Below are 15,783 nucleotides of genomic sequence, written 5' to 3' on the forward strand. Positions count from 1 at the left end.
TTGGAGAGCAATCTGGAATTATACTCATGAGTTATAAAACTGTATACCTTTTGACCCAGTAATACCACTGTTAGGTTTATTTCCTTAGGTGATCAAGGAAAAAGGAAAAGAACTTATTTGTTCTAAAATATTTATAGTAGCTCTTTTTGTAGAGGCAAAGAACTGGAAATTGAAAGGATGTCTATCAATCTGGGTATGGCTAAATAATATATGGTACATGTTTGTAATGGAATACTATGGGTGCCATAAAAGATGATCACAAAAAATCTGAAAAGACTTATATGTAGTGATAGAAAATGAAGTGAGAAGAACCAGGAGAACACTGTACACAATGTATGATGATCAAATATGGCAAAGATCAATGAGGTAAGGATCAATGAGGCAAGGATCCAGGACAGCTCCAAGGGATTCATGATGAAAGAGACTATATTGCCATAGAAGGAACAGATGGAGTCTGATTGCAGATTGAACATACCACTCTTCACTTTTATTTCCTCCATGAATTTTTCTTATGTAAATAATATGTTACTTGTTTTACAACATGATGAACAGGAAAATTATATGCTAATACATGTAAATTATATTATATTACTTGCCCGCTTGGGGAAGGGAGAAGTATAAGAGAAGAAAAACAAGAATGATAACATAGATTTTTAGACATAACTAATTGGAGAATTTGTTTTTCTTGGATAAGCATATTTATTTAATTTATAACAAATAATATATATTGTCATTATGTTACATACTATGTGTGTGTATGTATGCGTACATACACACACACACACATATATATATATGTATATATATAAATGGTAATTCAAAAAAAGTATATAATACTTCCAATGTAGTCTGACAAAGGAATTGGGCATAATAATTTCCCTCACCTAAAAGTATAGTTCTTTTAATGCTGTCTGAGGTCTCATTAATGTACAAAGGCTCCTTAAAGGCAGGAACTATTTTCATTCTTTGGTTTGTGTTTTTAGGACCCAGTAAAGTGCTTGGCATAGAGCTGGGGATGTATAATTGCATGGTGACTGACTCATGATAAGCTTTCAGCACCCCCAAACATAAATAACCAATTTATAAAGATATTTTTAGATTTGTAAGATTGTGGTAGCCTCTATACAAGTTCATGTTTAATATTTTATAATGATGTATATAAGGCTGAAAATAACAACAGTGAGGGAGTTGTGCAGGCCAAGTGATATATTGGGACCTACAAAGTATTAAAACAAATAGAAGGCTCCTGGGATATTGGGTGGACCATTTAGAGGCATTTTTAGAAAGATATGGACAAAAAATTCCTATTGGATAAGAAAGTAAGGAAGGTGAAATCTACCTTGTGAAGGTTGTGTCCACAACGAGTGGTCTGAACAGCATCGACCCTGTGTGCAGTTGGATTTTCATTTAAATAACCAAGAAAGGGTTCTAGTAGACAAATGCCTAGTAAATACAAATCACCTACACATTGAAGACAATGAGGCCTGCAAAACTGAAGTTACTGGGCCAACATCAAGTGAGCAGTTCTCTAAGTACCAAGAGAAAGCCTTAGTTTTATGTACATATATCTTTTTGTTAAATGATGCCTTCTCTAATTGGAGGAAGGGGAACTACTGGGTTAAGATGGCTGCAGAGTAGAAGCAAGGAGCTTAACTCTCCTAACTGACCCATATATGATACCTCAAAAGGACACAAAAACCAAATCCAGATGAACGAAAGGATCCCACAATAGGGGGCAGCATCGAAGGTATATGGGATTTGGGCATTTCCATGCTAAAAGGGGGTGAAATAGTTCTCACTAAAATGCAAACTGATCAACACTCTTCCCTTCCCCTCCCCCCCAGTCCCAAAGCCAGGGCACAAGAGTTAGAACAAGCTTGGGGCATTCACTAAGTTCTTGGCAGCTAACTGGGATCACCAGGGGCTGGCTCCTGAGAGCAGCAAGACAAGATTCCAAGAGGCTAAAGAATGCGGACTTTAAGGGCAGACCTTGAGTGAGGACCTAAAGCAGTGGGGTAACAGATTGTGGAAACAGAGCTCTGAGACTCGTAAAGGAGCCTCAGGCAGAGGAGCAAGCAAGGGGACCACCAGGAGGCTTGACCCTGAGAACAGCTAGACTTCAGACTCCAGAAGCCTAAAGAGATCAGACCTTGGGCACAAGGATAAAGCTGAGAGGGGCAGGACTGCGCTGTGACTCAGGCAAAAACTGCTCCACACCTCTAAACACAGAGTCTGCCCACCTCACCCAGACTTTTGACTGAGAAGGAAAAACCAGCATAATAATGGCAAGCAATGCCCAAGAACTAACCAAGAGAAAAAAATAAGAGGAAAGCATTAACATTCGATAACTTTTACACAGAAAAAATCCAGACAATGGAGCAGATAGCAGAGAAGGACAAACAAGTAAACACATCCAAAACTTCCCAAAAAAATGAAAACTAGTCACAAGCTCTTGAAGAGTTCAAATCTGAGATCATTAGAAAGATGGAAGAGATTTGGCAAGAAAAGTGGGAAAGAGCTCAAAAGGAAATTAACAGTTTAAAAGACAGAAACCCACAATTGGAGAAAGATGTCCCCAAATCAAACGAAACGATAAGCAAATTGGAGACCCAAATTAAACAGCAGGAAACCATGAAAAAACAAGATAGACCAAATCAAAAAGGGAAATCAAAAGATTATAGCAGAAAAGCAGTCTCTAAAGACCAAAATTGGGCAAGAAGCCAATGATCTTGCAAGACAACAAGAACTAATAAAGCAAAGTCAAAAGAATGACAGACTAGAAGGAAACATGAAATATCTCACTGAGAGAATTACAGATCAAGAAAACAGGTCTAGAAGAGACAATTTAAGGATCATTGGTCATCCTGAAAAAATCAGAAATTAATAGAAATTTGGACACCATACTACAAGAAATTATCCAAGAAAACTGCCCTGACGTTCCTCAACAAGAGGGCAAAATAGACAATGAAAGGATTCATAGATTACCCTCTACACTAAACCCTCAAAAGTCAACCCTCAGGAATATAATTGCCAAATTCAAGAGTTTCCAAGTTAAGGAAAAAATATTTCAAGAAGCCAGAAAGAGACAATTCAGATATCAAGGAACACCAATCAAGATTACACAGGATCTGGCAGCCTCCACATTAAAATACCATAAGGCATGGAATATGATGTTCAGAAAGGCAAGAGAATTGGGTCTATAACCAAGGATCACCTACCCATCAAAAGTGACTATATACTTCCAGGGGAAAGTATGGGCATTCAACAAGATAGAAGATTTCCAAGTATTTGTAAAGAAGAGACTAGAACTAAATGGAAAGTTTGATATCCAACCACAAAATCAAGAGAAACATGAAAAGGTAAATAAGAAAGAGAGGGAAAAGAAAGAAAACTCTTATTTTTAAATTTGCTTCTTTAAGGGCTTCAATAAGGTCAAATTATTGGTATTCCTATATGGAGAAATGTTACATGTAATTCTCAAAAATTATATTCACTATTATAGTAATTAGAAGAATTATTCATAGGGAGAGGTTGGAGTACTAAATGGTCTAAGATGATATGGGAAAAAAAAGAGGGGGGAAATAGAAGATGGCACCAAGAGAAACTTGAAGGAATAAGAAAAATAGGATAATCTATACCACACAAAAAGGGCTTGGAGAGGGGAGGGGATGAATACTATTATAAGAAGGAAAGGAAGAGAGCATTAATAGGAAATACTTAAACCTTACTCTCAGTGGAATTATTCCTGAGAGGGAAGAGTAGCCTTATCCATTGGGATATTGAATTCTATCTTACCCTATGGAGAAAGTCAGAAGGGATAAACCAAGGGGGACAATGGAGTGGGAGTTCAAAAAGGGAGGGGAAGAAAGGGGGGAGGGAATTCATTAGGTCTAATAGGGGGAAGGTAGGAAGGGAATTATTTAGGCATTTTAATATAATAAATAAACAAATAAATTTAGAAAAGACTTCTCCATCTTTAACTGCAGGCTGGATGGCCCATTATACCATATTCCCTATTAAAACCTGTTTTGTCCAATGCATAAAGGTAAATTTGGATATAGACAGTGACACACATATTAGAATATTTTAGTGAACATCTTCTGTAATATATTATCTTTATGGATTTTAGAAAAGTAAACAGACTACAAAGAAACCACACCTGTCTAAAGACTATGTAGAGTAATTGTAACAACACAAAAGTACTATAAATTTTAAACATAATCAAATTTTAGTAATTAAAATATTGTGCATGAAATTTTCTCAATAGCCACTACAGCTACAAATACCACATGATATTTTATTTACTTATCAAAGTTTGAGTCTAATATTTATTTCTATTTGAGCCTCAATATTCATCATCACAAGAAAAAGGTCTTATATCTGGCTGATTGAGTCTGAAAAAGCTAAAGTTGGAAAATAAAACAATTGAAACTACATTTTATGTCTCGGTAACATCCAGTAATATTACACTTGTCAGAATCATTAAAGCAGATACATTCACATACAAACAAACACAGAGACACACACATGTGCATGTGCATGCATACAAACAAAACTACTTGTTTTGCTGCTCTATCCCACACATCTTAAGTGTCCATACATGGCTTTTGCTTTGAGAGAGATTCCAAACTGGTACCTCTTCTATGTTATTTCTCTCCATCAGAATGAGACATCTTGAGAATGCGGGCTATTTCGATTTTCTATTCAAACTGCTAGCACAGCACTTTGAACACAGTAAGCATAATGCTTCTGAACTCATTTTTATATGTGCTAAATGAGAAAAGCAATTGCTTTGTGGCATGCCAACAACTGGAAGTTAAGTAAATGTGAGATGAGTGGGAAGGGCCACAACTGCAGATCAGAGAACACATTCTAATTTGTATGTGAGAAGTAACTGTTAAGATATACTGTGTAAATGGAATTAACTCTAGCCCATTCATAGTTAAACTCTTACTTACCCTAGGCATAGAATGATGTAATCCTCACCTCCCTTAATGGGGAGGGAGGACGAGTTACCCACATGTGACAATAAGTAACGAATCAAGAACAAGGGTCTGCCCTTTGGGCAGTCCAAATCAGTGTAGAGGCTGCCATTTGTCCACTTGAATTAGAGGTGGACCCACAGGAAGTGACGAGAGACATGATCTCTTTAAGTATGTTGGTTACTTCCTGTGGAGGCAGTTCCTGCTTTGAACTTGGTGCTGAAGGACCTTCCTTGAGACCTCAGGCAGCTTCTACTCAGCATGGTCACCTGGGTAAGTTAGGCTGACTTCCTTGGCCTACCTAGACCACTTCCAAACTCTGCCTTAAGTAGACACTAGCCTATTTGGTTGCTGGGCCTTGTGGCTTGCAGCCCAATTTATTTAGCTTTTTAACCTTCTCTCTCGTCCAGGACTCTGCAGGCCTGGACTAGCCTCTCCCTTTCTCTTTATTCCCATACCTTTACCTTCCTAATTGTAAATAAATTGCCTTAACCCGATGCTGACTTGGGTCTGATTTAATTACGGAATCAACCTGAATTGTTGATTCCTGGCGGCCACACTTTAAATATATATCTATAAAATACCTAAATTATCCCTTTTCAATACTGTTCTTTAAGATAATTATGCCATTAATATTGTTGCTAAATAAGTCAATAAGAAATAAAATATAAAACAGAAAAGGAATGACAAGCAGGAGGGGAGGCAAAATATTATTATTATATCATTTAGTTATTATTCTTATTATAAAATCCTACCACTATTAAAGGCATAAATTAGATGAAAACATTTCTCTATACTGTTCCTTTCCCAAAGATATAATACCTACATAAATGTAAACTCTAAGAGACCAGGACTAAATAAAATAAATGTTATCAGTATTCAAAAATTAAGTTTACATATATATTTTAGATTGTTAAGCAAAGGATAAGAGGTGTAACACAAAAAAGGTGGCAAATAAGTGTCCCAAGAACAATAAGTAACCTTGGCATATGTCAGAATAAAATGACTGTTGTAAAATGCTTAAAATTTTTAAAGTGCTGAGTGGTTTTTGTAGTTGGTACAAAGTTAGAATTTCAAACTTTGGCAAATTCTTTTTCTTTTCCTGTAATGTAATAATATTTTTACTAGTCATGGCTTTTGCTTTGAGAGGATATATGAAAACTTGTTCAAGAGCAAGAAAATCATGGCAGTACGAAATGTATTTGTCTTCATGAGATATATCCATATACAGACACTGATTCATTTGTTATTTTCAGAAAATGAGACTTATGTAGTTAGAGGCACTAATGGCCAACATTTGACCTAGAATATACTTGCAACAAATCCACTAGCAACAAAATATGTTCTAAGGTAGTTGGACATGTGAAAATTGCATTGAAGTTATTAATAAATATGTAATATTAAAAAATCAACTTACCTTACAATATCTTAAAGATTCCATTAATGTCAAAAAGCCTATAGCTGCTTGTTTATGTATGCCAAGAAGTTCTGTTTAAAGAAAAAAAGGTATTTTATTACTACAAAGATTTGCAAAAGTGTTTCCTCAGTTTGGCTCAAATGAGCAATCATTATTTTCCAATAAGATAATTTCTATCTCTTAATAACACTACTATTAGATCATATAGAATATCTGTTATCATATGTAATTTGATCTTTTATCATCACCAATAAAAATTAATTTTCCACTATGTACTTGCACATTACCAAGATGTGGTCACTCACTGTAATATATTAAATGCTTCTCTACTTAGCAGATATAACAAAAACCTCACTAATTGAAACCAAATAAGGGAAATATAATTCTGAATTAATGAAAATCTTGAATTATGAACTTTACTTAAAAATTTATCTCAAGTATTCTAAACAGTTCTCCAGAAGTCCTGTTTATGCCATTAACTTAGTTTTTGCATTGTATATTAGCTGACCAATTTTTTCAGGCACCAACAATGTAGACATTCTAGAGATGTTTTCTTTCTAAAGGCTAAAAAGCAACATCAGTTCTTCTGCTGTCTAAACTTAGAATCTGGTCTAAGTTCTGAATTAATAGAATCAAAATTGAAATGCTTTTTTATGCCTGATCAATACCTGAGTTCTTTTAGCATCTTAATTTTCATTTTTACTATTTAAAAAATCCATTTTAAATTATACTGAAAAGGAGCTAAAATGTTATGTTCCTACTAAAAGCCAAGTTAGTAAAAGACTCTAAATTTAACAGAGCTTCCTAAATTTGTACAAGCAGAGCAAATAAAAGTCTGAAAATTAATCTGCTTACAATCATTAACTTTCCCACAGATGAGAAGTGAAACTTTTCATTGTAACTGTCTTGATCATAAAATAAATGGGGTTCAAAATACTTTAACTCATCTATATAGAATCAGGCTAATTTTTGCCATTTATTGGCCAAGAATGATGTGATTTAAAACTAGATTTGACATACCATCTTCCTAAGCTTGTAAAATAGGATGAAGGGAGTAGAAACGGGCATTGTGTAGTGTATGGAAAAGGCACTGGCTGAGGGGTCAGGAGATCTGGATGGTAGACTAGCTATATGACTGACCAAATTATAATTTCTATAGATGTGTCTATGTTTTACAAGTTATGACTATTTATTATATATTACAACAATACTGTATACTATTAAGATATTAAATACGATCATATAGGAAATTCTTTTTAGGAAAAAACAATTAAAATGTCTTTCTATTTCTGGAACAATACTGAACTTCCAATTTCTTAAAGAATTGCAGATGAATTACACAACCTTATGCAACGACAACATAAATGAAATAATCACTAAAGTCCTAGAAAATTAAAGACAACCCAGCTAGGTAGTATTATATCCATGCAAAAGTCCAGAAATTAAAAAGTGATATATCATTAACATCTTATTTTTAATTCACAAGCCCATTTTATTTTAAAAATACATAGGAGGCTATATAAAACAACCTTGCTAGTTCATAAAAGACTTTCATGTATTTTAAAAAGATTTAAGTTGCAATGTTCTAGGTAGAAAAGATCTTACTTTCTTTAAAGGAAATATTTAACTTTCTAGAAGGTAGTGCCATATTCCCTTGACTTATGGAGGTCAATTTAGAATCCCCCAAATTAGCAACAGACTGCCAAGAATGCAGGCTACCTACTCCTCCATATACCTATATCAGTAAAACCTTGAAATTTGATTAGATGGCAGAATAACCAAGAAAGTCAGTGAAAAATGAAAATACTTCTTTCACTGCATACATCCACAAAAAGTCAGCTAATCCTTATCACCTTAAGCAAATCCAGCACCAGCACAGGGTAACTCCCCAGTTAAGACCAGAAATGATCATGGACACAAGTAGCCTGCAAAACTCTTTCAGAAAGGGTGTGTGGGGCAGGGGTCTAGAAGGCATTAACGATTTAGTATTTTGAAACTCCAAGATCCAAAGGGGGCTAAACCCTGGGGAGATAGAAGGAAGTATAAGAACCTTGGGGGCTCAGGGCAAGACTGAACAGGGCTGACAACTCCATGTGAAAGCTCAGCTGGTAGCTTAGCCTGATCCTAGAAGAAAGCCTCCATTCAGCACTAAAGTTGGAGAGAGAAGTAAATAAGATACCATGAAGTAAGCATTAAAAGGTTTTTTTTTTTAATTAATTAAAATAAATCCTTATCCTGTCTTAGAATCAATATTGAGTATCACTTCCAAGGCAAAAGAGTAGTAAGGGCTAGGCAAATGGTGTTAAGTCCATTGACCTATTACTGAACAAGGCTGCGAGATAAGCATCAGCACCTGCTAGGAAGAACATCACAGTCCCTTCCTTTCACTTGGTCTAGATCACTGCCGGGTCTGGGAGGGAGAGAAGCCTCTCCAGCTGGCTGCCAACCTGTTACTTATTGATTGGCCTAATCTAACTCCCATAGGTTTAGCATAGCCATCCCTTTCCTTATCCTGAATCCTTTATAGCATTAAACCCTTTGAAACATATCTCAAAGTGAAGACTGATAATCTCTTTGAGAGCAAGTGAATAATTACAGCCCAAGGGGAAAGAGGATCTTACCTAAATCACAATCATTCAGCTTTATCTGGACTCAATACCAATACTGGCCTTATTACCAACCTTAATCCTCTAACCCAGGGGTCAGCAATGTAAGGCTCTTTTGAGGGCCAGATATGGCTCTTTCTGCAGGAGCCATAAAGTCCATTTTTTTTTTCAGGCACTGTTACAGGAGCGGCTCTGTGAGCACTGTACGGCTCTCACGAAATTACATTTTAAAAAATGTGGCATTTATGGCTCTCAAGGCCAAAAAGGTTGCCGACCCCTGCTCTAACCTAACCCCAAGCCAAGTAGCCAGAAGAGCTGTGTGAACTCTATACAGCTTCTCACTCCATCACTTTGGTTTGGGCACTGTCTGTGGGGTCAAGTGCTTCGCTGAGCTGAACATTCACAAGCCCTGGTGGTTATCAGCACACCTTGGTGGCCACCCAGGCACCCTTATCCTCACTCAGCCTAGATCCATTTACCATCTAGGGATCTTGGGCCAGCTTGTCAGGCCCATCTAACAGAAGCACCATACCATCCTGTATAATAGACATCACTTATCACATGTATATATGGGTATGTGATTTGGGGCTCAGGCCTTAAAAAAATTACTCTAGCAAAAATGAATAATATGAAAATAGGTATTAAGACATAACATTTGTACAACCTAATGGAATTGCTTGTTTCTCAGCTCTGGGAGAGGGGAAAGGGAGAAGGAAAGAAAATGAATCATGTAAACATGGGAAAATATTTAAAAGAAAGAAAGAAAGAAAAACAAAAAAAAAAAGAAAGAGTCAAACACAACTGAAAATGACAAAACAAAAACAATAACAATAGGGGGAGAAGAAACAAGTTTCACCTTCTGAACCTTAAATGTCTTGAAATAATACTAAAGGAATTAAGGATGAAAAACAGAAGTTCTGGGGTTAGACTGCTTCTGTATTAGTGACTTTAGGAGGGGAAAGAGAAGGGAGGATAAAAGGAGAAATATACTAAGGTAGAAATAAAGAAAGGAGTGGAACTGGTTATTTCTCATAATTAGGATACTTCTGAAAAATACCCAAACAAGTAGAAGAGGCATCAATAAATTCATCCTTATCTGAAATAAAGGGAGGTTGAACATAGCTATAGTTTGGTGTAGAAATATATCAAAGTCGATCTTAAAGTTACCTAAGCTCCAACTTAGTCTGGTATACTCTAAACCTCATTCTTTTTTACCAGCTCTGTCCCCCATACCCAATTTCCATTAATTTTACTTTTACATTATCTCCTGTACCTGCTCTCTTCTCTCCAATCGCATAGCTATAAACTGTTGAGGTCCTCATTCCCTCACATCTGGACTACAATTGCCTGACTACTAGGTTCCCTGTCTCAAGTCCCTCCTGACCTTGACAGAGACACTTGCCTATGACAGAGATTTTCTGAAAGCATGGGCCTGACCACATTACTTCCTCAACCCCCAAGCCTTACTCAATAAATACAATTGTTTCTCATTGTTATGCTTTATCCATGGTAGTAATGGATTAAATTACCTCTTTAATCATGTCACATTTTTTAAGCCCATACAATGGCTATTTGCAAAGAAAAATGAAAATGAATTTGATAAAGTATTGTTATATTAATTGAATATGACAGATATTTAAAGTGATAATAAACATCTCGATAATAAAGATACTGGTTAATACAAAGTTTTGATTAAAAAAAGGATATTTTTGTAAAGTTGACAGTGTTCTGCTGGCATTCTTTTAGTTGTGTGTGTGTGTGTGTGTGTGGCAATGGGGGTCAAGTGACTTGCCCAGGGTCACATTTGATCCCAGGACCTTCCATCTCTAGGCCTGGCTCTCAATCCATTAAGCCACTCAGCTGCCCCCTTTGTTTTTTTGGATTTTTTTAATTCACAGAATTACTCATCTCATCCAAGCTGTATTTGAATAAAAGTCCTGTCAAAAATGCATCTGACAAATGGTCAGCCAGTTTTTGAATGAAATCTTCCAGTAAGAGAGAACGCATTCTCCAGGCAGCCAATTAAAATTCTGAAGAGCTATAATTTTTAGGAAGTTTTGTTTCCCACAAACCTATTTGTCTCATTGAAACTTTCACTTCTGTTCTTAGTTGTGTCCTCTAAGGTGTAGAACAAGTCTAATTTCTCTATCATAAACCAGTCCTTCAAATGTTTGAAAATAGTGATTATGTCTCTCAGTTACTAGTCTCCAGTTTAAACATTCCTAGTTCCTTCAAATGATTATGACATAAACTTCAAGACTGCTAATACTGACTGCCCTCTATTGGATGTTCCCTGGTTTAATCAATGTTTTTTTCTTAAAATGTGTCACCTAAAACTGAAAACAATACTCAAAAATTGGACTGATTAGGACAAGTGTATAGAAATGTTTAATTCAGTCTAAGATTTCATCAAGGTTTTTTTGTTGTTGATATATACTTTTTGACATATATGAAACTTTGCAGTTCCCTAGAACTTTTTCAAATGATTCCCCTACCTAGTACCTGCAAAATTAATTTTAACTTGTATAAAACTTAACATTTATCTTCATTAAGTTTCATCTTAATTATTTTTTTGGCAAATATTAATAGGTATTCTAGATAAGATCTGACCTACAATAAGAGGTATGATTCAAAGTTTTCAATATTTATTTCCTATCATCCCATTAAAAATTCTCTCAACTACATGTAAAAACATTTTTTACCTTTTAAAAATAATTGGGCCAAATTCTTCATCCCTTTTCCCTTTCCTGAGACAACAAGCAATCTGCTCTAAATTTTACATGTGCAATAATATAAAACATTTTTCTAGCTCATTTTCTTAGAAATAATTACAGGCCTATCTTTAAAATCTCCTAGCCTCTGTTCTAAAAAAATGATTTATGGGGGAAACATCCCTGGAGATGACATGCTCATATTTTAAAACCCAACTAGTAATGTCATAATCACCTTAATTTCAAGATAGTAATAATAATGTCAGGATCTGACTGAAATGCCTAGGATAATAATGGGCATTCTAATGTACAACTTCTTGGGGGCAGCTGGATGGCTCAGTAGACTGAGAATCAGGCCTAGAGATAGGAGGTCCTAGGTTCAAATCTGGCCTCAGACACTTTCCCAGCTGTGTGACCCTGGGCAAGTCACTTGACTCCCATTGCCTAGCCCTTACCACTCTTCTGCCTTGGAACCAATACACAGTATCGACTCTGAGATGGAAGGTGAGGGTTTAAAAAACAAAAAACAAAACAACTTCCTATAAACTCTTCCTCAGAAGTTTACCCATCAGGGAAGCCTTCTTAGTTAACATTTAGTGAACATTATATGGATACCAGTGCATTATATTACTGGTTCATTTACTCGCCTTCATTCTTGATATAAAACTCTATTCTTAGCCATGTATCTATTGCATGATATCTCTTGCACAATCATTAGTAATATGTAGCTGTCTATTTTTTGCTAAATATATAAATCTCTCCACTGCCCTTGAGGAAATCCACAATTTTTTAGGAAGTATAGTATTCTATGAATCACAACTATATGATTTAAAGACTATTTCTGCTAAAAGGTTTCTGTTTCAAGGAGCTAGGAGTCACTTAAAATTCTATGTAATTTTCCAAATTATAAACCACATATTGTCAACCTACATATAGTCACATATATCATATGGCACTATGTAGGACAAGATACTAACTGAAAATTTTGGCACCTACTACCCAGTTCCAGGTCACAGATTCAAGGAGACTGAGGAGGGTAACTGTACCCAGGAGCAGTGTTCCTCAGGAGGGACCTGCCATAGGTCCTCAGCTATTTATCAGAAGAGTGGTGTGATCTCTAAAAACAAAGCAAGGTCTGAATTCCAACTTCTAGCCCAATATGAAGCCTGCAGAGTGTGTCATTTAAAATCACTTGGGATACTTAAAACTACATTTCCTGTGGTCCAATGGGTTTCCTGTTTTGGATTACATATTCAAGGTGAGGGACTGTTTTAAAATAGGGGGAAGTGACTTTGAACTTCCTCTTTAGCTACCTGAGCGCGTGGAGAGAGAAAAGGCTGAGGGTGAGGTTGGAATAGGTTTCTTACAGGCGCGTGGTCTAATGGTCAGTTTATCTCTATCAGCATGGCTTTTATTAAAATACTATTCTTCCTTTTGATCTCGGCCCTCATCATTTTTAATAATAACAAAAGGAAGAACCAGGACAAGAATCTCAGACACAAATAGAGACTGTAGTTATGTCACTTTGAACAAGCAGAGCTTCCCAGTTGGCTGACAGCAACTGAGTCTAATACATAATGTCTCCTCTTGCTAAAGTGCAATTTCAGGTTAGGAACTTGCGGAGCTCAGATGTGAGGGGCAGCAATCGGAGTTTTCCTGGATGATACCACTTTAGAAACACTAAAAACTCACAGATCCCAAGTCTGAACTGTGCCTGTCATTCTGGAACAAAAGAGTGCTAAAAACCCCAAGAAATCAGCAAGAAGACCAGTTCATATCATTTCTCTGGCATGTGCAGAGCCCAGCCCTAAGAAGCCCAAAATTATGAAGTAGACTGGAAAAACAAACAAAAATAAAATCCCATAATAAAAAGCTATTATGGTAAGAGAGATGCTAAAGACATACAATGAGAAGAAAATAACTCAAAAACATATACGATCAAAGCCTAAATGTAAAATACAAATTCAATTTGATTTCCCAGAAGAGATGAAGCAAGTGTTTAAAGAAGGAGTTAGAAAATACTTTTATAAGTGAATTTAGAGTCTTAGAAGAAAAAAACAGAAAAAATAAGAGTTATGGAAGAAATAAGTAGAAAGGGAATTAACAATTTGGCAAAGGAGGTATAAAACATTGTCTAAATAAACTATCTAAAAATGAGAATGGGCCAAATAGAAGCCAATGACTTTATGTGACAAGAAATATTAAAGTGAAAAGACTGGGAAAAAAAGAAAATGTAAGATATCGCTTCATAGCAAAAACAATTTACCTGGAATGGATATTGAAGAGAAAAAAATTAAGAATCACTGGACAAACTTAAACATCAGGACTAAAAAGGGACTAGACTAGACATATTTTAAGAAATTTGAAAAGGAAAAATGCTCAGATCTCTAAGGACCAGTTGGTCATCTCTTGAAAGAACTGAAGAAATGAAAGAAAGTTTTGATTTATATGAAAACTCTCAGGAACATTAGTACTAAAATCCAGAGTGTATAGGTCGAAGAAAAAAAACCCATAAGTAGTCAGAAGGAAAAATTTTAAGTACTAAAGAGCCAGAGTCAGTATCACATGCAATTTAGTAGACAACACTACAAAAGAGCAAAGAGATTGGAATACAATATTATGGAAAGCAAGGTATGACATAGACTCAACAAAAAATAATTGACTCAGCAAAACTGAATATAAACCTACAGTAGAAAAAATGGATTTTTAAGTTAAATAGAAGACTTCCAAGAATTTCTGGTAAAAAGATCAAAACTATATTAAAACTCTGAAGTTGAACCACAGGAATAAAGAAAAACATAAAAACATAAAGAAAAAACAAAAGAGATTAAATAAAAATAAACTGCTTACATTTAAATATGGAGAGATGGCACATGTGTCCCTTTTTAATCCTATCATCATTAGAGGTCACAGAGAGAAACTAGGTAGATAAGATCTAGAAGTGGCTCTGTAGAGCTTATTGGTCTTAAAAGAAGAATGAAAAGAGAGAGTAAGAGAAACTGAGATTGGAGGGGGCACAGGGAAAGGAAAATTTGGAAAATTATCACCCATAATTAGGGTGCACAAGTACACATTTATACAAATGATGAAGGAGGGGTTGAAGAAGCAGCTTAAACTTGAAACTCAGTCTTATCTAAAATGGTCAGTGGAAGAAGGAATCATAAATGCATATATCTGGACACAGAAATACATTTCACTCATCAAAAAAATAGGGAAAAGAGAAAGGAGAAGGGGAAATTAAGAAAAATTAGTTCTAACTGAAATAAACTAACTCAGATAACTAAATATAGAAAATATTTAAAGTTATTTGAGACAGCAAAGAATGGGAATCTGAAGAGGTGCTTGTATATTAGAGAATATATGAATAAATTAATGTATATATATAAATGCGATGGAACACCATTGTTCTACAAGAAAGGATGAAGGGGATAAGAGAAACTTGAGAAAACTTTCATGAGACAATGAGGAGTGAAGTGAATAGAATGAGGAGGACAATACAATGACAACAATATGGTAAAGACAAACAACTCTGAAAGAATTAGGAACTCTGATTAGAATAATGACCAACCTGATTCCAGAGAACTAATGATGAAACATAGGAAATACCTTCTGATAAAAGAAGTAAAGTACTCAAAATGCAGAATGAGACATTTTTCTGATCATAACCAAGTATAAATTTGTTTTACTTGGTTACATATGTTTACAACAGGTTTTGCTTTTCTTTTATTCTCACTTTGTGGGAAGGGGGAGTTAGTAGGAGTAAGAGGGAAAAATGGAATTTTTTTGCTGAAGGAAAAAACAAAATATAAGAAAGGAAATGGAAAGAACATAAATAATGAAAATTAAAAGTAATATAATGCACAAAGATTTATAATTTGATGGGGAGGGAAAGAACATGAATCATGTAACCATGGAAAAACATTCTAATTAATTAATTAATTAAAAAATAAAATTAGGTTTTCTCCTTTCCTTGTTTTATAAAATAATATTTACTTGTAGTTAAGGTTAGGATCTAATCCTGTCTGCAAGTTTATTTTTTAACGTGGAGAAGTAAAAGTATTTTCACT

At 35.2% G+C, this 15,783-nt stretch overlaps 1 protein-coding gene across 1 annotated transcript in view; it reads right to left on the reverse strand.

Moving 5' to 3' along the window:
- MINDY3 (MINDY lysine 48 deubiquitinase 3) overlaps window positions 1–15,783 on the reverse strand; it is a 98,664-nt gene that overhangs the window by 53,455 nt on the left and 29,426 nt on the right. The window contains exon 9 of the mRNA XM_044677273.1: window positions 6,400–6,470. Coding sequence (XP_044533208.1) covers window positions 6,400–6,470 — 71 coding nt within the window. The remainder of the gene's footprint in view (window positions 1–6,399; window positions 6,471–15,783) is intronic.

Source organism: Gracilinanus agilis, chromosome 5 (assembly GCF_016433145.1).
Source record: "Gracilinanus agilis isolate LMUSP501 chromosome 5, AgileGrace, whole genome shotgun sequence".
Classification (NCBI taxonomy): Eukaryota; Metazoa; Chordata; class Mammalia; order Didelphimorphia; family Didelphidae; genus Gracilinanus; species Gracilinanus agilis.